This window comes from Odocoileus virginianus, chromosome 20, assembly GCF_023699985.2.
Source record: "Odocoileus virginianus isolate 20LAN1187 ecotype Illinois chromosome 20, Ovbor_1.2, whole genome shotgun sequence".
Lineage (NCBI taxonomy): Eukaryota > Metazoa > Chordata > Mammalia > Artiodactyla > Cervidae > Odocoileus > Odocoileus virginianus.
This window is the reverse complement of record NC_069693.1, coordinates 21,011,371-21,032,847: the sequence shown is the minus strand read 5'-3', so window position 1 is coordinate 21,032,847 and position 21,477 is coordinate 21,011,371. Positions and strand designations below refer to the sequence as shown.

The 21,477-nt window shown below is 44.7% G+C and overlaps 1 protein-coding gene across 2 annotated transcripts in view; it reads left to right on the top strand.

The window, feature by feature from the left end:
- HYDIN (HYDIN axonemal central pair apparatus protein) overlaps positions 1-21,477 on the top strand; it is a 346,758-nt gene that overhangs the window by 294,686 nt on the left and 30,595 nt on the right. For both annotated transcript variants that reach the window (XM_070451030.1, XM_070451031.1), the window contains exons 55-67: positions 172-271; positions 1,704-1,803; positions 3,406-3,574; positions 4,069-4,307; positions 5,438-5,555; positions 7,818-8,022; positions 8,754-8,989; positions 11,572-11,723; positions 11,835-12,024; positions 13,134-13,236; positions 14,545-14,823; positions 16,556-16,698; positions 19,233-19,451. In XM_070451030.1, the coding sequence (XP_070307131.1) occupies positions 172-271; positions 1,704-1,803; positions 3,406-3,574; positions 4,069-4,307; positions 5,438-5,555; positions 7,818-8,022; positions 8,754-8,989; positions 11,572-11,723; positions 11,835-12,024; positions 13,134-13,236; positions 14,545-14,823; positions 16,556-16,698; positions 19,233-19,451 (2,253 nt within the window). The remainder of the gene's footprint in view (positions 1-171; positions 272-1,703; positions 1,804-3,405; positions 3,575-4,068; positions 4,308-5,437; positions 5,556-7,817; positions 8,023-8,753; positions 8,990-11,571; positions 11,724-11,834; positions 12,025-13,133; positions 13,237-14,544; positions 14,824-16,555; positions 16,699-19,232; positions 19,452-21,477) is intronic.

Sequence of the window (21,477 nt, the reverse complement as noted above, 5' to 3'; positions counted from 1 at the left end):
AAAGAACACTCAGCCTACACAAATGCTCAGTAAACAAAAACTAAATACATTGCAAAAATGTTTCTTACCACAGCCCCTTCTATATGATCCCCTCCTGCAGGTTCTTTAGTTTCAGACTCCCAAGAACCCTGCGGGTCTGCCCTCACTAAAGAATGTCTCTTACCCTGACAGGTTTTAGATGCAGACAACCTCATTGGTGTCGTTCAGATTGAAAACATCCTGATCTTTGCCGAGTCCTATGACGTTGCCTTAGACATCACCTTCCCCAAAGGTCTGTTGACTCCTCCAAAGAAAGGGTGTTTAGAGGTCACATCTTTTAGGGCAGTGTGTTTCCTGTGTAGAGAAAGACCAGTGATTATTGGAGAGAAAGGTGGAATTGAAGTAAATGGTGAGCAGACAAGCTAAAGTGATGTTAGCAGTGTTAGTACAAATTTTAATCTCTCCAACTGGAGACAATAATGGGGTGGTCAAAATTTTAAATTCGAAGAGTTCTTTTCTGAGCAGTCATCTGAGAGTGAGTTCTTATCTGCCTGCTTGTGTTGCTTTTCTGTCACCACCCTAACAAATTACCATGAACTTTGTGGTTTAAAACAATACAGATCTATTATCTTACAGTTCTGTAGGTCAGCAGTCCAAAATGGCTCTCCCTCGGCTAAAACCAGAGTGTTGCAGGGCTACTGTCCCTTCTGGAGCCTTTGGGGGAGAACCCATTTCCTTGCTTTTTCCACCTTCTGGGAGCCACACACATCTCTCAGCTCATGATCCTCTTTCTCCCTCTTCAAAGCCAGCAGTGTTGGGTCCAGTCCTTCTCCCACTTCCATCTCTCTCTTCTGCGTTTATGAACCATTGTGATTACTTGGGGTTCCCCCAGAGACTCCAGGAAATTCTCCCTTATTTTAAAGACAGGTGATTGCCAATCTTGATTCCATCTAATACCTTAATCCCCCTTTGCCATGTAAATTGGCATATTTACAGGTTCTGGGTATTAGGACATGGGCATCTTTGATGGGGGAGGTGCCAGGCCTTATTCTGCCTACCACACTGCCCCAACACCCAGGAGGTTAGGGCCCTCCTTTCTCTGATAGGTCTGCTACTCAGCATGACTCATAGAATGTTAGAGCTACATGTTTGCCTTGATGTCATTGGTCTTACACACAGCATTATTTATTGCAGCATTATTTATAATAATGGAAGATTAGGAGTACCCTAAGTGTCTATCTGTAATAGAATATTATTATTGTAGGAATAATATTGTAAATTATGAAACAGCCATATCATAGTATATTGTGCAGCCGTAAATACAACATGGGGAGATTTTAGTTACATAGGGAAATGATTATGATGTAATACAAAGTATAATATGAATTTATGCATTATGTCTCAACTCGGTACATTATACACATGATTCAAAAGATTTTTTTTAAACACTAGGACTTTTAGCTAATGAGAGACATGAAAGGAAGAACAACAGTCCTAAGGTGGAAGCTAGAGGGAGCCACCTGGTTGAACTGAGTACAGGAGAAGTGTCTGTTGTTTGTTTGCTAAGACTCAATTCCAAGTTCTTCTAGCCACAGTGCTTTTCAGAAACAGATTCTCTGAAATTGTCACCATGGATTTTCCATGTGAACGTCAATAGGAAGTCCCCTTGCTTCTCGCTCCCATGCTCACTCACCCCTTCCCACCCTGGCCCCTGCCTTCTTCAGGAGCTGAAGGAGGCCTTGATCTGGGGATTGTGAAGGTCATGGACGAGGTGAAGCAGCCCCTGCAGCTGAAGAACCGTGGGAAATATGAGATCATGTTCAGGTAACCTAAAAATTGTCGAGCATATGGTCGTCCACATCCTCTCGTGGCGAGAGGAGTGTTGCCTGAGAGAGTTTTTTTAAAAAGCCCATCAAGGAAATTCTAAGAACCATCTCTGCTGTTAGCCTCTCTTAGCTTCAAATGAATGGAATCCCAGCTGCTCTGCAGGTTGAGCCACAGGGGCCTAGGGTTGGGGAAGAGCCTGGCAGGGAATTTGGAGGAGGAGATACTGGGGTGCGGGGAGGTCTTAGGGATTGAGAGAGAGACTGGAGATGGGGGCCCTGCCCTCAAGACATCCTGCCTGCCTTCCAGCTCCTCTCTGTTTCATAAGCTGATGGTCTACGTAAGAGTTCATGTTAAGAAGGGATTGTCCATTTTTCTTTCTTAATGCTAAGGACTATTATATTATAGATTCCAAATGACAGCCTGGTGGGAGACAGCTCCGGCTGTGCTCATCTTTAGATTAAAAATAAAACCCTAAATAAAGAAGGCTCCTCAAGGAGGAAGAAGTGGCTCTGGGGCAGGGAGGGAGGAGGTCCTCAGGCAGCGCCAGCACCCACAGCTGGTTGATGTTATGGAAGGTCGTCCTTCTCCCAGAAGAATTTGAAGTTGATAAAGGGACTTCCCCCACCACACAGACTTAATAGGAACTCCGTATATTCATGAGTGTTTCATTTCAGTTCAAAGAATGATGAAACTAGAGAGGTCCCACCTCAATACTGCTGTTTCTTAGAACTAGAAAATGAAATAGGTTAATATAAATAAATGCTAAACAAACCTAGAAGACAGCCACAGTCACTTTGGAATTAGCGCTGAATGGAATCTTGCATGTTGTGAGTTTTATTTTATAGATTATGATGGGTGTTACCCCTGCTCTTTTAGGCTGCGTGGAACAGTCTCCCTCAAGTTGGAGCAGGTGGTCAGGGTTCACTGAGAGGATGGATGTGCAGGGAGGTGAGGCAGCTCAGGCAGCATACAGGCTGCAGTGAAGGCCAGATCTCCTGGAGTGAGCATGGGGATGACATGTGGGTCCCTATGGCAACTCCACGCGTCTCGCCTCAGCTGAGGTTTCTTGCTCCAGCTCCAGTCCCCAAGTTTTTCTCTGCGGCCTCTCATCTCACTTGCATTGGGCCAGGGCTGTGCTTCTGAACACCTCGGTTGGATGACTCCTGCCCCTGCCCTTTCAGTCCTTCCTTAGATCCCCCAGCTTCTGCATTCCTGTTCCCTCTATGTCTACTGCATTCAGTCTTAGAGCAAGAAGGGAGACAGAGAGAGAGAGAGGGAGACAGAGAGGCAGGGAGAGGGAGAAATGACTTGATTTGGTCCTTATCCAATATCACGTGTTCCTGTTGGACAGAGCTCCCCTGCAAGGACATCTCTTAACCATGGGCTGGAGATGGCTATCTTGGCCTCAAGCCTCAGTGCCTGGCTGGTCGATCCTGGCTAAGGAGTGGTCACCAAGTACAGAGCACAGTGAACATTGCTCGCCATAGTGGTTAAACGGGGCTGGGGACCTGGCAGGTGCTTACAGCCTAGAGTCTCATCTCTGGTGTCTTGAGCTCCCTAGATAATGACTTAAACTGACTTTTTCTTCTTGTCACTCAGCTTTTCTGTGGAATCCGTAGGGATTTCAGCAACCAATATAAGTTCCATGATCACAGTGCAACCCAAGAAGGGCTCACTGACCATGACAGAAAAGCCCACAAATGTCCAGGTGATCTTCCACGCAAAGAAGGAAGTGAAAATCGAGAACCAGCCAGTTCTGCGCTGTCAGGTAAGAGAGCTTGAAGGGATGACTCCCACGGTGGCAGGTGCCAAAATGAAGCTTATGTAGTCTGACCCATGCCCTGAGGGGGAAAGGGAGGGCGGACCTGGTGGCCACCAGACAGGGTTCACCAGGGCCTGGGGATCCACAGGCACAGATAGGTTAGGTGGGAGGTGTTCAGAGTCATCAGAGATTGGAGCTCCAGAGAAGAAACGTGGCCCCCGGTCTTTGGAAGAGACCAGACCAGAGACAGGGAGGCTGAGTTCAGTCATCAAGTGCCAAAGAAAAGGGGGAAGTGATAATGGGAGGCAGAGTTGGTGCATGTTGACCCGTAGCTGATACACAGTAAGTCTCATGTTAGCCTTTACTCGTATTATCAATGTAATTACATATGACTTTGTGTCAATGAAGAAAATAAGGAATGGAGTAGACAGCCATAGACATTATGCTGGCAACTGTTATTCTGGTAGCTGACATCTTCCCAATCTGTCTTCCCTTTCTAGATTATTGAGCCTAATATCTCAGAAGGAGGTGAAATGATTGCCAGCATCCCGATTAAGTTTTCTGTGACTGCGGTGTTCTCCAAATACAATATCAGCCCCTCCTCCATCATCAACTTCGGGGCTTTGATCTATGGCACTCGTAAAAGCACCTTCTTCACCATAGAAAATCTAGGTGTGATCGACTTCAAATATGCTCTGTATAGAACGACAGCAGAGAGCCCCCTTCATCAGAAGAAAGTGTAAGACAAGTATTTACTTAACTCAAAACATCCCCTGGTTAATTGGTGCTTTTTATTCTCCCATGAGCTTTCATATATTTTATCTAAACTCATCCACCCAATCCCCCTTCATGGATGAGGTTACTAAGGTTTAGAAATGGCTCATCCAAGATTATCAAAAAAATCACCAGTGAATCTCAGTTCTGAACTCACATCTCTGACTCCAAATTTCACATGCTTTTCAACTGCTGTCCAACATGCGATGCATGTTAATTGAATAAATGTAAAGTCTCCTGCTTGGGATTGTGTCTGTTGTCTCGATGTGCCTAGTGTGCTACGTTGCTTACCAGTAAGTCACTTCCTGTCTGTCATTCTGTAGAAGTCAAGGGATAATTATAACAGCAAGCTAAATCAAAAGAAAACATGATGTTTCATGATATGAGGGGTAGCAAAGAGTACCCTAGAAATTTGGACTAGAGAAAAACTGGTGAGGCCTCTACCTTCCTGGGACTGTCTTTACCTTGTCCCCATGAAGACACTCAATCACTATAACTAATTTAATAATTGTTCCAACAAAGAATTGTAATTTTCACAAAGTGTTTGTCAGTCATCTAACCGAAACAGTTCATGTTTTTGAGTGCTTTTGGCTTTGATTTGATTGTCATATTCTTGGTTTTTGGTGTGTTTTTTTTACAAATTAGGGACTATTTTTACCAATTCCCAGGTACTTTGTCTTGGCTTTCTAATGAACTGACTTTCTTAATAGTCATTTAAGGCTGACTTTCTAATTAATTGTTTTAAATCAGACACACAGCTTTACATTGTTTGCAATCATTTCATGTTTTGGTGGAGTAATACGAGTAAATTTAACTCCTCTTCCATTTTGGCAAACATTTACAATTATTATTTACTTGCAGTAATTTTAATGTCCTTATGAGTCATAGTTAATATGTATAATTTCTGCATACTTTTCTCATACTTGTTAAATGAGTTTGGCTGTTAATAAATAAGTTGACCATGCTCCCTGATGCCCTCTGGGCAAGGAAAGGCCCTTTCCTCCATTCCAAGAAGAAGGGACTTTGCAAGCAAGCAGGTAGGTGGTATTTCATGATTACCCCACCCTGAGGGTGTATTCCCACTTCTTTAATCAGAGCCACCCATGTTAGACATGCAAGATCCCGAGAAAGCGAGAACTTCTACAAGACTGGACCTTCCAAAACAAGCAAGTTCTCTGACTCTGTTCAGAAAGACGTGAACGTCACAAGCCAGGTGAGCACCCTTTTCTTTGTTCAACAGAAACCCTGTAAGGCCTCCTGCAAACTAGTTCTCCCAACAGATAATTCCCAAGGATACCAGGATTTGAATTTTGAATATTCCTACTATGGCAGGAACATTAGTTGTAATGAAACTATCACTTTCATATTAAAATGAGGAACTGTGACTTTTAATTTGGATGTCCTCTTTTGCTTTAAAACCTTCATTGGTTCCTCATTGCTTTACAATTAGTGTCTACTCTTCATAAGTATTTTCATCAAGAATCTTTTGTTGGACTTCCCTGGTGGTACAGTGGATAAGAATCCCCCTGCCAATGCAGGGGACGAGGGTCCGAAGATTCCACAGGAAGATTCCACATGCTGCAGAGCATGTGGGCCTGTGGGCCACAACTCCTGAGCCTGTGTGCTGCGGCTGCCGAAGCACATGCACCCAGAGCCTGTACTCTGCAACAGGAGAAGCCGCTGCAATGAGAAGGCCGCACGCTGCAGCAAAGAGCAGCCCCTGCTCACTGCAACTTGAGAAAGCTCACACAGAGCGAGGAAGACACAGCACAGCCAGAAATAAAATTAAAAAAGAATCATTTGTTGATACAAAACAAAAGCCCATTCAGATTGGCTTAAATGAAAGAAGATTTGAAGGCTTTTACTTCTGGTAATATGAAGTAGATGATTGTTCCCTATTCTTACAAATAAGTACAACTAAAAACCATGAATGTTATGTATAAAACAAATATAGAAGACTGAGGAACAGAGAGAAAAAAACTTCACACCAGCTAAGGTTCTTAGCACCCAATAGACATCACAGTGATGAGTTCCCTGAGATTTCTTCTTACTTCGTACTTCTCAGATTTGGTACTGAGGGAGCCAGCAATCCAGAAACATCAATACGCACAGACCAAAAGCCCGCTCTCACTAGCCAAAGAGCCAGAAAAAGGGTAGTCTAGCACGACAGGAATGTTCAAATAAGAGCTGTAATATTACAGTCAAACATGACAGAGAAATCTGTGGTCCTATACCACATATTTCAAGAAAAGACCTACAGGGAACCTAGACTTCCTACTCAATTCAGGCTGTAATGAGGTCAAAGTGATATCCAAGAACACTCAGCAGAGAGCCAGAAATTCATTCATTACCCACCACCACCTCAGCCATTGTCAACAGAGACACCAATTGAGAAGCCTTGACTTCCACGCCAACCCTGTGGAAATGAGCTGCCCTTCCCCTCCCCCCAGTGGACCTCCTACTCTGTGGAATCAGCAGAACAGTAATGAGACACTATTACCCTCCCCCCTCCACCTCCGAGGGTGATCCTGGTCTAAGACTAGTGGGGAACTGGAACTCCCACCCTTGCCTGGCTGCAGTAAAAAGTCCAGTATGGAATCTGGATTACTGTCCCCACCCAAGAGGTGTCTGAGAAAGCCAGCTCAAAGAGAAGCTTAGTAGGATCCAGAGTCTCATCATGTAATATCCAAAATGTCCAGGTTTCCACTGAAAATCACTCAGCATATCAAGAAGCTGGAAGATCTCAAACTAAGTGAAAATAGGTAAGCAACAGATGCCAACACTGAGATGACCAAAATGTTAGAGTTATATGACAAAGATGGTAAAGCAACCAACATAAAAATGCTTCAAAATGCAATTACAAGAGGGCAAAAAAGGGAAGGAAGCTCCTAAAACCCAGAGGAGTGCATGATAACATCCCATGTTTTGAGCAGATTCTGTGCCCGTTGCTTTGTTAACTGCTTCCTGCACATTCTTTCACTGAAGCCTCCAGTGGTCTCAGGGTAAAGGCTTTAGCTCCATTTTCTGGATAAAACTGAGACTCAGAGAAGTCACTTGACCAAGGTCCAACAGTTAATACACAGGAGGGTTTGAAGGCTGAGATTCAAACCCAGGACTGTCTGTCACAAAGGTCGATACTCTTAAGCCCTGCCCCTCTGCTGGGAGCTTCCCATCTGGACAAGTGTCACACTATGTGGAATGTGTCTGTTTCCTTAAAACCCGCACTTACCGTGACTGCTCAGAAGGGGTATGTAGAGAAAGAAGGCTGAGAGCGCCTGTTCCTGAGGACTGCCCGCCCCACCCCCGGCCCTCCAGGCCCCCAGGAGCACAGCTGGGGCCCAGGGAGAGCTTGTGGGAGGGCCCCCCACCCCCGCCGCCCAGTCCCTCTTGACACCATCTCATGACTGGTGGAAGGGCTCAGACCCTGCCGCTTACTCAGACCCTGCCACTTACTCTGCCTCTGCCCCTCCTGCAGGCTCGTTTCACCCACGGCATGTTCACCGTGTACCCTGGGTTTGGTACCATCCCTTCTGGAGGGACGCAGGTCATCACTGTTGACTGCGTGGCTGACCCCGTGGGAAGATGTGAAGAGTTCATAGCAATTGATATCTCTGACCGAGATCCAAGAGACCAGCCGGCTGGCATCCCCTACAGCCTGTTGGCTGAAGCCTGTCAGCCAGGTACTGAGTGCTCAGATGGGGCAGTACCCCTTAAAAGACCTTCCTCTGTAACAGACCCCTCCCCCTGCAGGCACCTAATAGACATTGCTACGCTTCTTCCTTTGGGACCTTAGAACTTCCTGTGGTGTCTTCAGCCATATTTTTCCTTAAAGACTTACAGGGCATGCACACACCTAGAAGAGGATGTGCAGCTTTAAATTCCAGGTCTTCCTGAGTTTGGTCCAGGATTCTCAGATGGACAGTGTTATCTGGGAATCGTGGTGTGATGGGGTGTGGTGCAGGGTGACCTGGGAATACTGAATTCTGCTCAGCTGAGATCTTGCTGGGTTTGAGTGGCCAGACCACTCCCTGTGCAAATGTTCCCAGGGAGTAATGATCAGGGACAGAGCAAGTTTGGAGCACAGAGACAGCTCCTCTTGCTTTGATTCTAGGTCCCCAGCAAACTTGCACCAAAGTGAGCTGAATGCCTCCTCCTTTACTCAGCTCACCCCAGATCTCATCCTCCTTTCCATTGGAAGGAGAAGGTGGTTGGAGTCTGGAGACCAGCAAAAGCAGTCCAAAAAGGAAGAGAAGATAGAATTTGTCCCACCCCTCACACTCCCTTGTATGAATCCCCCTGTCTCTCCCCTGTGATTGTCCTTTGTCGGAGTCTGAATCTCCAAGTTAGGGATTACAGAGAGTAGAAACCGGGCACTTAAGCTCCATCTCACAGTCTTCCCTCCACTCCCCAGCCTTTGTGACTGACAACAACAGCTTGATATTTGAGGAGCACCAGCTCTGTAGCAGCGCCAACCTGAACAGCATCCTGCAGACCATAGAGAGCGGGGGCTTGTATGTGGAGGATGAGAACAAGTTCATCTTCTGCAATGTCCTGGTGGGCCATCAGGCCAAGGCTCGGTTCAAGATTTGCAATGTGGGAAAGATCGCCTGTGACGTGAACATCGTGGTTAAGCCCATCTCCAACAAGGTAGGTAGCCCCAGTTCACCTGATTGGACTGGTCCACCATGGCCCTGGTCCACTGTGGTTGGCATAAAGCCAGGGCGGGAGCTCTTGGAAACCCCTGCTATGGAGCCTGCATCTCTAGTGGGAATTTTCTGGCTCTCGGCCTCCCTGGAAGTTATGTGAGGGGACGTGCGTCTGTCCCAGGGGATGTCTTCTCTGGGTACCTTGTGATAAACGGGCTCACATGACAGAGCGGAGCATTCCCGCACCAGACACTTGCCGCGTCTACAGGACAGAGACTGTGGGGAGAGCCGAAGTGTAGTGCCAGCTCTGGCAGGCTGCTCAAGGGGCACACTGGGCTGGCAAAAGAGGTTTGGGAGATGTCACTCTATAAAGTGTAAGATGAGGTGCATTTATTGAGTTCCTGCTATATTCTGAGCACTGCGCTGATGTTCATTTATCTCATTTCACCCTCAAAAGTTTGTATTATCAGATTTTGTATTATTCTCCCCATTTTATCATTAGGAAAATTGAGACTCAAAAATGCTGCATTCTTCCCCTAGGATCCATAGCCTAGGGATATATAGTTCGGTTTAAAACCCAGCTTCGTCCGCTTAGTAGCAGAAGTGAAAATCACTCGGTCATGTCTGACTGTTTGTGACCCCCTGGACTGTAGCCCACCAAGCTCCTCTGTCCATGGGATTCTCCAGGCAAGAATACTGGAGTGGGCTGCCACGCCCTTCTCCAGGGGATTTTTCCGACCCAGGCATCAAACCCAGGTCTGCTGCATTGCAGGCAAATTCTTTACCATCTGAGTCAATACCAGGTAGAAAATAAGTGTCTGTCTTGGGCTCTGCCAGACCAAAACTGCCTTTCCTCTCTAAGTTGGACCATACTGAGACACTGTTTGCTTGCCGTGGAACAGAAAATTCAGGAGACCAAGAGAAAGGACTGAGTCAGTGGGTTTCACTCCTGTTAATTTCCAGTCAGTGTGCTGCAAACACTGCCTAGTGTCTCTCAGCCACATCAGTTCTCTAGCCAAAGGTAGAGTCTTGACCCTGGTGGTCCTTGTGCCCCAGAGTCACATGAGAGTAAGTTCTCACAGCTAACAGTGGTGGGGAGGTGACCTAGAGGACTGGCCTAGCCTAGAGCTGACAGTAGTGTGCATTCTTGGGGAAGCATCACTGCAGAGGGCCAGGGGTTGAGAGACTGTCAGCACTTTCTGACCTTCTCGGGACAGGAAAGGGCAGCTTTCTCCCTATTCCATTGCTAAACACATAAGAGATGAGCAAGCCTGACTTCTAAACAAAGATAGGTTTTTAACAGGGATTTGTAGACATTATGTTGTTGTCCTCCTGTGTTTTTTTCTTTTTTTACATAAAGCAAAATTTTAATTTCTGGCTCTTACAAGACCTTTTACAGTAACTCAAAAGTAAAGGGATGGAACAAGTCTTATCATTCCAATCTACCCAATGTAACTAAGTAGTTACCCAGGCACCAGTTCCTCTCTATTTCTTCCACCCCTTTGGGAAAATGGACTACAGAGAAACCTAGTACCTCTTGAGCAGTTCCATTCATTCCATGAATCAGTAGGCACTGATGTGCTTCACCTTCTAGCCCAGGCTTCAGACATCGCACCGTATTAACCTTTGGTGATGGGTGCATCCCTAGCTGAATCTGCCTCACGTGGCCTCAGGGGCCCAGAGACTGAGGCCCACACTTTTCCAGACAAATGCATTCTGTCGTCCTTCCTTAATTGGCAGATTATCCTTTGGAAAGGGCAAAGAAATTATACTCTCAGCTTAAGAGCAAGAAGGAATCGTCACTCTTGAATCCCACCTGCCTCCCATGAGAACAAAAAATCCTTTAGAGGTCGTGCCCGCAGTCTTTCCCAAACACTGCCCCAAGACAGGAGCAGATAAAGTGCTACAGGAGGTGGTTCTAACTAGCACTCTTAGAATTGCAAGGAGCAGAAACCCACTCAGAATGGCTCCACCATATCAAGGTTTGCTTTGGTGAATCCGAGACCTCACATGCAGGATGGAACACAGCCTGTAGCCGGAGGCCTGGGAGACTGACTGGAATTGTCAGCTAAAATCAAACTTTCAGAAGATCATCTGCCAAAGACCACGTGTCTCTCACACATGGTATCTCCATTGCTCTTCTCTCTGGTCTGGCTTCCAGGCCAAACCTCACTTCAGTAACCACCAGGGGTCTCTGGCATCTTAAATTTATGTGTGTGTGTGTGTGTGTGTGTGTGTGTGTGTGTGTGTGTGTGTATGTGTGTGAGAGAGAGAGAGAGAGAGAGAGAGAGAGAGAGAGAAAAGTGGGGGTGGGGTGGGGTGGATCTGCTATCCAAGATACAGTTTAGTTCATCTAATTGCAAAGACCACGAGTCTGGCCAAGTCCAGCCAATTAATGCCTAGGATTGGGTCCCCGAGAACCCAGGCCATACCTTCCAAGAGCAGGATTGTCCAAGTAGTGGGACAGGCCTGCACAGAGTTTAGAGGAGGGAAGTCACAGCAGGGCCATAGAGATGAGCAGCAAGCCCTTTGTAAACACCAAGTGGCATACACGCCAGTCCCTGCTCCCCTTCCCCTTTCCAGGTCTATGCCCGCATCACGGACATCTTTGAAGTGGAACCCAACAAGATGAGTGTTGCGAGCCGCTCACACGCCTTTGCCACAGTGTTCTTCACCCCACAGACCATGCAGACCTACCAGTGCATCTTTGAGGCCACCTTGGACGGCTTGCCCAGGTACCAGCTCCCCAGCTCCCCTCCTCCAGCAGGGCTGCAGGCCACGCTCTCTGTGGAATGTCCTTCCTGCCTTGCTAAGCTGACTGGCCTCTATCTTCCCGTCCCCTGCAGCAACCTGACCAAGAACCGAAGCCTTGTGTTTGATATCGTTGGAGAGGGGAACCTCCCTCGGGTGACCATTGTGCGGCCAGTTCTCTACAACCAGTATAGAAACCCCTTACTTCTCTTTAAGAGGCTTCTGCTTGGTCATTCGGAGACACTGCCTCTTATCCTCAAGAACAGCGGTGCCATCCCCGCCAAGGTACTGCTGGAGGGTGAGCATGGGGTGAAAAGGGAGAGTCTTCTAGAAGTGAGACTTTTGATGTTGGGGTCTCTGCCATCCCTAACTTGTGAGGACTTCTTTCATGTTCCTCATACGGGAGCATGGGTAAGACATGGGACTTGCAGAGGGACCCAGGGTTGGTCTGATTACTAGGACACTGATCCATGGTACACTGGAAATGACAGTGCAAGGCAGTGAGCGGTGATATACACCAAGCTGAATGAATAGGATTATGGCTGTTCTGAGTGTCTTTATTTCTTCACTTTTTTTTCTGTAATGAACACTGCATCTGCAATAAAGAAAAGAAAGAAACGTCATCAGGGGTGAGAGATATAACATCTGAAGGGACTTTGGGTTCAGCACTTATGTTTTTATTTTACAAAAAAGGTGATAAATCGTGTAAGTGTTCTACAATGAACTGTAGGACTTTGGAAAATGACCTACACCTATCTAGAAGATACTGGTTTTTAGGAACTCATATTCATGCAAGTCCTCATAGAGTGATGAATATTCATTTCCATTTTATTTTTGTTGTTGCATTAGTTGCTTAGTTGTGTCCAACTCTTTGAGACCCCCATGGACTGCAGCCCACCAGGCCCCACTGTCCATGGAATTCTCCAGGCAAGAATACTGGAGTGGGTAACCTTTCCCTTCTCCAGGGGATCTTCCCAACCCAGGGATTGAACCTGGGTCTCCTGTATCACAGGCAGATTCTTTATCATCTGAGCCACCAGGAAAGCCATCATTCCCATTTTATTAGTCTAATGTATCTTTTACAACTGATTTGTCGATAACAGAGGGCTTGGCAGCCCCATTTTAACACTACGTAGCTGGTGTTCCAGAAAGCCCCGTACTCGACCTCTGCTTCCTTATTTGAATAGCAAGAGCTGAGCTAAACTTTTTATTTCTCCTTTCCAGGTCTAATATTTAGTACCTCTCTCTTAATAAGGAACTGAAAACAGTGAGCCCTGGGCACAGTGATCTGGGGTCAAGAGGGGTACTCCCCCACAGCACAGTGTCTCTCCCTCAGTTCAGAACACGTGAGCAACCTGTACGCTTAACGCTCCGTCTTGTCTTCCTTCTGCCAGCTGCATGTTGACCTGCAGGACCAACTAGGAGTCTTCTCCCTGAAAGGGAAGCCTTCTACCTCCTACATCTACATCACGGAGGAAAACAAACCACAAGCAAAAGGTAAGTAGGGTGAGTATAGGTTCTGCAGAGCAATGGGTGCCAGTAGCTGTTTTGTTAGGAACTAATGTGTACAAGCCTTTGACTGTGTGGATCACAATAAACTGTGGAAAATTCTGAAGGAGATGGGAATACCAGACCACCTGACCTGACTCTTGAGAAACCTGTATGCAGGTCAGGAAGCAACAGTTAGAACTGGACATGAAACAACAGACTGGTTCCAAAAAGGAAAAGGAGTACATCAAGGCTGTATATTGTCACCCTGTTCATTTAACTTATATGCAGAGTACATCATGAGAAACGCTGGGCTGGATGAAGCACAAGCTGGAATCAAGATTGCCAGGAGAAATATCAATAACCTCAGATATGCAGGTGACACCACCCTTATTGGCAGAAAGTGAAGAGGAACTAAAGAGCCTCTTGATGAAAGTGAAAGAGGAGACTGAAAAAGTTGGCTTAAAGCTCAACATTCAGAAAACTAAGATCATGGCATCCGGTCCCATTACTTCATGGCAAATAGATGGGGAAACAGTGGCTGACTTTATTTTTCTGGGTTTCAAAATCACTGCAGATTGTGATTGCAGCCATGAAATTAAGTGACGCTTATTCCTTGAAAGAAAAGTTATGATCAACCAAGACAGCATATTAAAAAGCAGAGACATTACTTTGCCAACAAAGTTCCGTCTAGTCAAGGCTATGGTTTTTCCAGTGGTCATGTATGGATGTGAGAGTTGGACTATAAAGAAAGCTGAGTGCCAAAGAATTGATGCTTTTGAATTGTGGTGTTGGATAAGACTCTTGAGAGGGTCCCTTGGACTGCAAGGAGATCCAACCAGTCCATCCTAAAGGAGATCAATCCTGGATGTTCATTGGAAGGACTGATGTTGAAGCTGAAACTCCAATACTTTGTCCACCTGATGCAAAGAGCTGACTCATTTGAAAAGACCCTGATGCTGGGCAAGATTGAGGGCAGGAGGAGAAGGAGATGACAGAGGATGAGATGGTTGGATGGCATCACCAACTCAATGGACATGGGTTTGGGGGAACTCCGGGAGTTGGTGATGGACAGGGAGGCCTGGGTTGCTGCAGTTCATGGGGTCGCAAAGAGCTGGACACGACTGAGCGACTGAATTGAACTGAACTGAACTGAATGTGTACTCAGCCCAAGTCAGATGTTCAGCCTTGTCACCAGTGGCCTCTCTAGGCAAGACTCCTTCCCACATGAGGGCTGCTTTCCCTTGAGTCCAGATCTTTACAGATACATACCCCTTTAAATTGACTCTAGATCATGTCTCTTTCTTCTCATTGCAGCAAAGAAAGCTCACACAGCTTCCCTGGTTGTTCCTCCTGGAGAAATAGCTGGATTTGATGTTGTTTTCCACCCCAAGAAAGTCGGGAGAATGGCAGGCATCCTTCACTTGTCAGTGATCAACAACCAGTACGAGGATACAGTCATCCACATGGTGGGAGAGGGCTATGAGGATGACATCACCTTGGACAACATCCATGGGCTGGTGGCTACCTCCAGCCCTGAGTCCTCAGATGTCTCTGAGGTCATTGAGGAAAGCACCATGGAAGACTTGGTGTCAGGTGAGAGAAGCAGCAATGAGGTGTTGACAACTGTTGGCCCTCGGGTCATTTTTATTATTTTATTTTTTAAGATTTTTTTTTTTTTGATGTGGACTATTTTTAAAGTCTATATTGAATTTTTTACAGCATTGCCTCTGTTTTATTTTTTGACCATGAGGTGTGTGGGATCTTAGTTCCCTGACCAGGCATTGAACCCCCAACCCCTACATTGAAGTCTCAACCACTGGACCACCAAGGAAGTCCCTCTTGGGTCATTTTAAATAAGAATGAAATTTAAATAACAGATTGGCTAGCTTCCTGGGAGTTTAGATGGCATCTCCTCCTTGTTACTGTTTGCTCCCTCACGCCTGGTTGAGTCACTGCATCCTCCCTGTGTTCCCTCAAGGAGCATTTGTTGAGCATCAGTGTACATGTGCCTGGAGTTCTGGAGAGTCATTAATAAGGGAGTCTGCCCCATAGGGAGCTTTTTATTTGAGCTCAAATTCCAATTTAGTTAGTTAATAAGTGAAATTTAAATTCCAGATTATCTAAGAAGTGAATACATGTCTCTGGAGTTTTCCCTGTCTGTATTTTTGAGCTGGCTCGCGTTGTTATTGTCTGTTTCATCTGTATTATGTGCCCTAGACATTCTAAAGGAAATGGTCAGCTGGTTGAGTTAGAGAACGTGTAAGTTTGTGCTTCCACTAGACTGTTCCCTGCAGCCTCACTACTAAACACGCTGTCAGAACCTACAACATCAGCATCACCTGGGAGTCACTAGAAATGGGAGTTTCAGGCCCACCCCAGCACCTCAGACCTACTGAATGAGAATTTGCAGTTTAACAAGATCCCTTGGTGATCTGTGTGTGTATTAGAGCTGAAGACGTGCTGCTCTGCAGTCTGTCAGGCACCACTGCTGCATTTGGTTAACTGTATTCATTGGGCAGGAGAAAACGTACTTCATCATTATTATCGAAAAGCATTTGTTAAAACCGTGATTGTGTGGCTGACTGCTGTGCAGTGAATTATAAACATAGTCTCGTGGTTTTTCTAGGAGCTTAATTCCAGTCCCAGAATGTAGCATCAGGCAGTCCCTACAGCATGGGTTAAAATCGGTGCTCCTCATTTATCTGGTGTTTTCACCTCTATTTGCAGCTACAGGGTGGCATCTCTCTTATCAGGGGTCAAGAAGGAGCCAGCCATGAACCCTAGTTCAGAAATCAGATTCCATTTACTTCTAATAGGGTTACCAGGTTTGGAAAATCAGGATACAGCAGTCCCCATTAAATTTGAATTTTAGATATTAAACTTGAATTTTTGGTAAACCATATATAACTTTTAGTATATTTATGTCCCCAAATTTTGCCCCAGACATTACTTATACTAAAAATTACTCATCATTTATTTGTAATTCAAATTCAGTGGGGACTCCTGCAGTCTGTGTGGCAGTTCCAAGCCTTAATAATACTGTTTCAGCAAACAAATGGAGTTGAGGGGGTGGTTATGTTTTCCTTTGTACAGATGGAGGTGAGGGCCAGGATGGGTGGGTGGATGGATGGATGGTAAATAGATGCTCCTGTAGGAGAGAAAGCGTGCTGCCAAAGGACTCCAGGTGTTTCCAGGATGACCATCCGAGGAGGGTAGGGTTGCATGAGGGTGAGGTACAGTGTCTTTCAAGTGCTGGCTCCTTGGGGGAAGCGAGCCTGCAGAAAAGACAAGGGGGGACTCACTGCCCCCTGCTTCTGTCCCCTAGCTGCTCTAGTGAATCACATCCAGTTTGGGGACTGCCACATTGGAACCAGCTATAATGTGAGCTTCACCATCACTAATCACAGCCAAGCAAATGTGATACGGTTTGAATGGCCGCTTTTGGCTACTGTTTCTTTCTCCCCACAGGTAAGTGAAAGACTGTCCTTGTTTTCCACACTCCCTTAGGCCTGCCCCAACCCTGACTTGGCTGTTGACCCATCCCACAGATACGTGGGATGGAGTGGATGTGTCCCTCACTCACACTTGGTACCAGAAGCGTCCCCTCTGGCCTAAGAAAAGAGAGTGAGGTCGGTCAAGTCTATGGCTAGGCCAATGTTGAGAAATTCCATGGAGATCTCCATGGATGAAGACAGGCTCCAATCTTTCCATCCCTGAGTATAGACCTGTGTCACCCTCGGTGTGTATTCTTTTGAGTGTTCCTCCTGCAAAAGTGGTTCATCAAAAGTTAAAATGGGGGTGGTGGGTTTTGTGGACAATGGCGATTTAGAAGATATTACAAGTTGCATCTTTCTCCCAAAGATTCTCAGTCTCCTTCAGCATATTAAAACATAGTCAACTGGAATTTTCTGTCCCCTTTTTTTAGCATCTCACAGCACACAGTTTATGGATTGCTGACCAAAGCTCGACATTGAATAAAGCCTAGGACAACATTGCAGCAGAGCCTCCCCTCTGGCCAGCACTTGCTCTTTTATTTTTTGGCCTTGCTGCACAGCTTGTGGGATCTTAGTTCCCCAACCAGGGATCAAACCCACACCCTCAGCAGTGAAAGTGTGGAGTGCTAACCACTGGACCACCAGGGAGTTCCCCAGCACTTGCTTTTCATAGACAGTTCACTTCTGAGTTCTCAGGACTATGCATGTGTCTGTGGCCTCCTGCTCTGTTTCCACCACCAAGTCTATTCAAGCACAGCAATCTAGGAGGATGGAGGAGAGTTGGGGACCCTACTTTATCACTTTAAATATTAGTGCGCTATCAGGAAGAAGTGCTTTGCTTCCTGGAAAGATGTAAAGTGGTAGTCAAAGTAGGCAGAATTAGCTTCTCATGATCCATTTACAGACCCAGGCACACACACACAGTCATGGCCTTGGGAAATATTAGCGCTTTCTTCTCCCTTCACTTCCCAGAGGAGAAAGAGTTTTTAATTTATTAGAAACATGAGAAAACTACATATATAGGACAGAGGATGAGATGGCTGGAGATGGCATCAGCAACTCGATGGACATGGGTTTGGGTAGACTCCGGGAGTTGGTAATGGACAGAGAGGCCCGGCGTGCTGCGATTCACAGGGTCGCAACAAGCTGGACACAACTGAGCGACTGAACTGAACTGATTTAGTATACGTTTGGATATATGTATGTGCATTTATGTATGCTAAAGCACAAGTGATTTTATTCTACAGACCAAATCGGATTTCCTATATATCTGGAATACTTCAGGAAATCTCAGGCTTTTTGGTATCAGCCCTCCTTTATACTCTTAAACATTATTGAAGACCCTCAAAGAGCTATTGTTTACATGGGTTATGTCTATCATATTAGAAGTTACAACCGAGAATCTTTAAAAATATATATTTAGTCACTTAAAATATAATAACAAGCCTATTACATGTTAATATGAATGCCATATTTTTTGAAAATGGCTTTATTTTCGAAACATTATGTGAGAAGAGTGACATTGTTTTACATTTTTACAAGACCCTTTAGTATCTGGCCTAGTAGAAAATAACTGGATTCTTGTATTTGCTTCTGCATTCTGTCTGATGCAATATCGTACGTAGTTCATGTGATCTGTAGGAAGAGAAGAGAGTGTATACTCTTGTCTCTGAGGATACAATGGAGAGTATTCCATTGTATACTCATGAGAAAATGAGAATGAAAAAGTCAAATGTCATCTTACTATTATGATGAAAATAGTGTTAACCTTGTGGACTCCTGAAAAGGTCTCAGGGCCCCCAAGGGTCATTAGATCACACTTGACAACTGCTAAGGTACTGTATACATCTGTCCATAATTTGTATGGATCATATGATTAAGAAGTACAGATGGTTAAGAGTATGGTATCTGGCACCATCCAACCTGGATTTGAATCCAGATATTCTAATATTAATGGTATGACCTTGAGCAACTTACCAGTTTCCTTGCCTATAAAATAGGGGTTATAACTGCACATCTATAGGGTTGTCATGGGGGTTCATAGAATTTTATAAAGGTTTAGAATAGTACCTGAAGCATGTAACAGTTTGATAATACTAGTTCCTCATGTTTTGTTTTTATTTCTCATAGTATTTCATTGTATGAATATTTTTTAATTGGAATATAATTGCGGTGTTGTATTAATTTCTGCTGTACTATGAAGTGACTCAGCTATATGTATACTTATATCCCCTCCCTCTTGAGTTACCCTCCCACCCTACCATCCCACCCCTCTTAAGTCATCACAGAGCACTCGGCTGAGCTCTCTGTGCTATATACCTAGCTGCTCTTGCTTTTATGATTCTATTTCTAAGAACCTCATGTACATATTTAAGATGATCTACATATATGGTCTTGAATGATGCATTTTTCCCAGAACTTTGGCTTTACCCCTAGAATGGCACCATCAGGCATGAAGAGTCCTCAAGATTGAATTCCCCCAAATACTAATACAAGGCTCTTCCACAGATGGGCCACCTCCACCCTGGCTGTGCCAAGGACATAGTGGTGACCATGAAGTCAGATGTGCCCATCAACCTGAAGAAGATGGGGGTCAAGTGCAAGATCTCCAAGATCATGTTTGCGCTCCCTGCAGACCAAGTGCCTGACTGGGATGACCGCATGCGGACTGTCAAGTGGATGGACGTGCCCAAAAACACTCCCGGGACTTTCACTACAAAACGAAAAGTGAGTAGGAGCACCAAGCCCCTAGTCTGACCAGGCCCGCCATGCTGTCATGTTCAGTGTCTCATCATGTCGCTCTTTCATGGAAAAAAGAAACAGTCCCCATTCACCTGACCTGGGTTTCCAAAGTGGCAAATGAACTTCCAAGCATGCCTCCTGCCATCCTCACCACACATACCACACAAACCACTCAGCTTCATTGGCAGAGCTTGCCTGTAAGTCTCGGTATCTAGTTTCTAGTTGAGCAAGTCCCCCCGCCTTTTTCTTTTTCAGAAACCTCACAAGTAGTCTTTTAGCTGCTTCCTTTTCCCCTCAGTGTCCAGAGTTGTGTTAATCTCTTGTTTGGTCCATGCATGCCACTCCTTTAATTATTCCTTAGTTGGTTTCTTTTTAATAAAATAATAGACAGAGATGAACCCACACCCAACACAGGAAGTATAACCAGGATTACCTGTGTGCTTCTCAGCCATTCCCTCCCACCAACCGAGAGGTGGTCACTATCCCAGGATCTTGTTTGCTCATTCCCTTGATATTTGTTTTTAGTTCTTTTTTAAATTAACCTACGTGTTCTAAAAGGCATATTGTTTCAGTGTGGTTTTGAACTATTTTTTTATAGGTTATGGTGTGTGGTCATCTGTGTTACTGCATTTGGATGTAGCGCACCCATGTCACTGCTGTGTAAATTATTATTCACCCATCCTTCTTTTGAAAATCACTTGAGGTTTGCTACCGTGGACAGTATTTCTGTGAGCATTATAGTTCATGTCACATGGTGTTCATTTGCAAGAGTTTATATTCCTAAACTGAGTCACGGGAAGTGGAAGTGCTGAGCCATAGTGTGTGTGAAAGCTCAGCTTTCCAAGATAATGTCCAAGTGTTTCCACAGAAGCTCTCTGCTAGCAGGAGTATAAATTGGTACAGCATACTTTGGACAACACAGGCATTATCTTGGAAAAACATGATGCTAGTTATTTTAGTTTTGATAAGCTCTTTTGTTCCTAGATTTGTCTGCAAATATCCTCACTGTATTTATCACTTATCTTTTCACTTTCTTTATTGTATCTTTTCCATAATAATATGGATTATCTCCATATTGTTTTGTTCTGAAGTATTTTGATTATTCTTGGCCCTTTATTTTTCTAAATAATTTTTGAATCCATTTAAACAAGTACTCTGAAAACACAGATGGAAACCTGATTGGAATTGGATTGTATCTATAAATCAGTTTAAGAAAAATTTATCATTTTATAACATTAATTCATCAAGGTATATCTCTCTTTAGGCCTTTTTAAAGATTTTTTTTGGCTACTGCTCAGTTTCTTTAATAGTAATAAGTCTCTTTAGGGTTTTTTAAATTTGTTTTTGAGTCCTTTTGTTTATTTGGCTGCACTGGGTCTTAGCTGCATCACACAGACTCTTTGTTATGGGATCTGTCGTTGCTCTGTGAGGGCTTCTCTCTAGTTGTGGTGCGTAGGCTTTAGTTGCCTGTGGCATGTGGGACCTTAATTCCCTGACCAGTGATAGAACCTGCATCCCCTGCATTGCAGGGCGGATTCTTAACCACTGGGCCACCAGGGAAGTCCCTTGAGTCTGTTATTAAATCATTTTTCTAGGAATTTTCCCTTCAACTAAGTTTTCACATGTACCTTCATAAAATTATTCATAATATTTTTTATCATGTTTAAATATCTGTAGGGTAGACAGTGATGTCTCCTTTTTCATTTGATATTGGTTATTTTTATTCTTTCTTTTATTCTTCTTGATCATTCTCATCAGAGTTTTTCTAAATCTTTTCAAATAAACAGCTTTTGGTTTCACTGATCCTCTCTGTTTTAGATTTATTTTGTTTTGTTAATATCTGTTCCTGTCTTTATGATTTCTTTTATTTTTTTCAACCTTTTTTGGAGTGTATCTGACCCCAAAACTCATGCCTGTGTGGTTGTGATGCTCTCAGTAATTCCGTGTTATTCAATTTCTTCCTTTCCCATTTATGAGTCATTTTAGATTTGACCTTATCAGGTATCCTGGA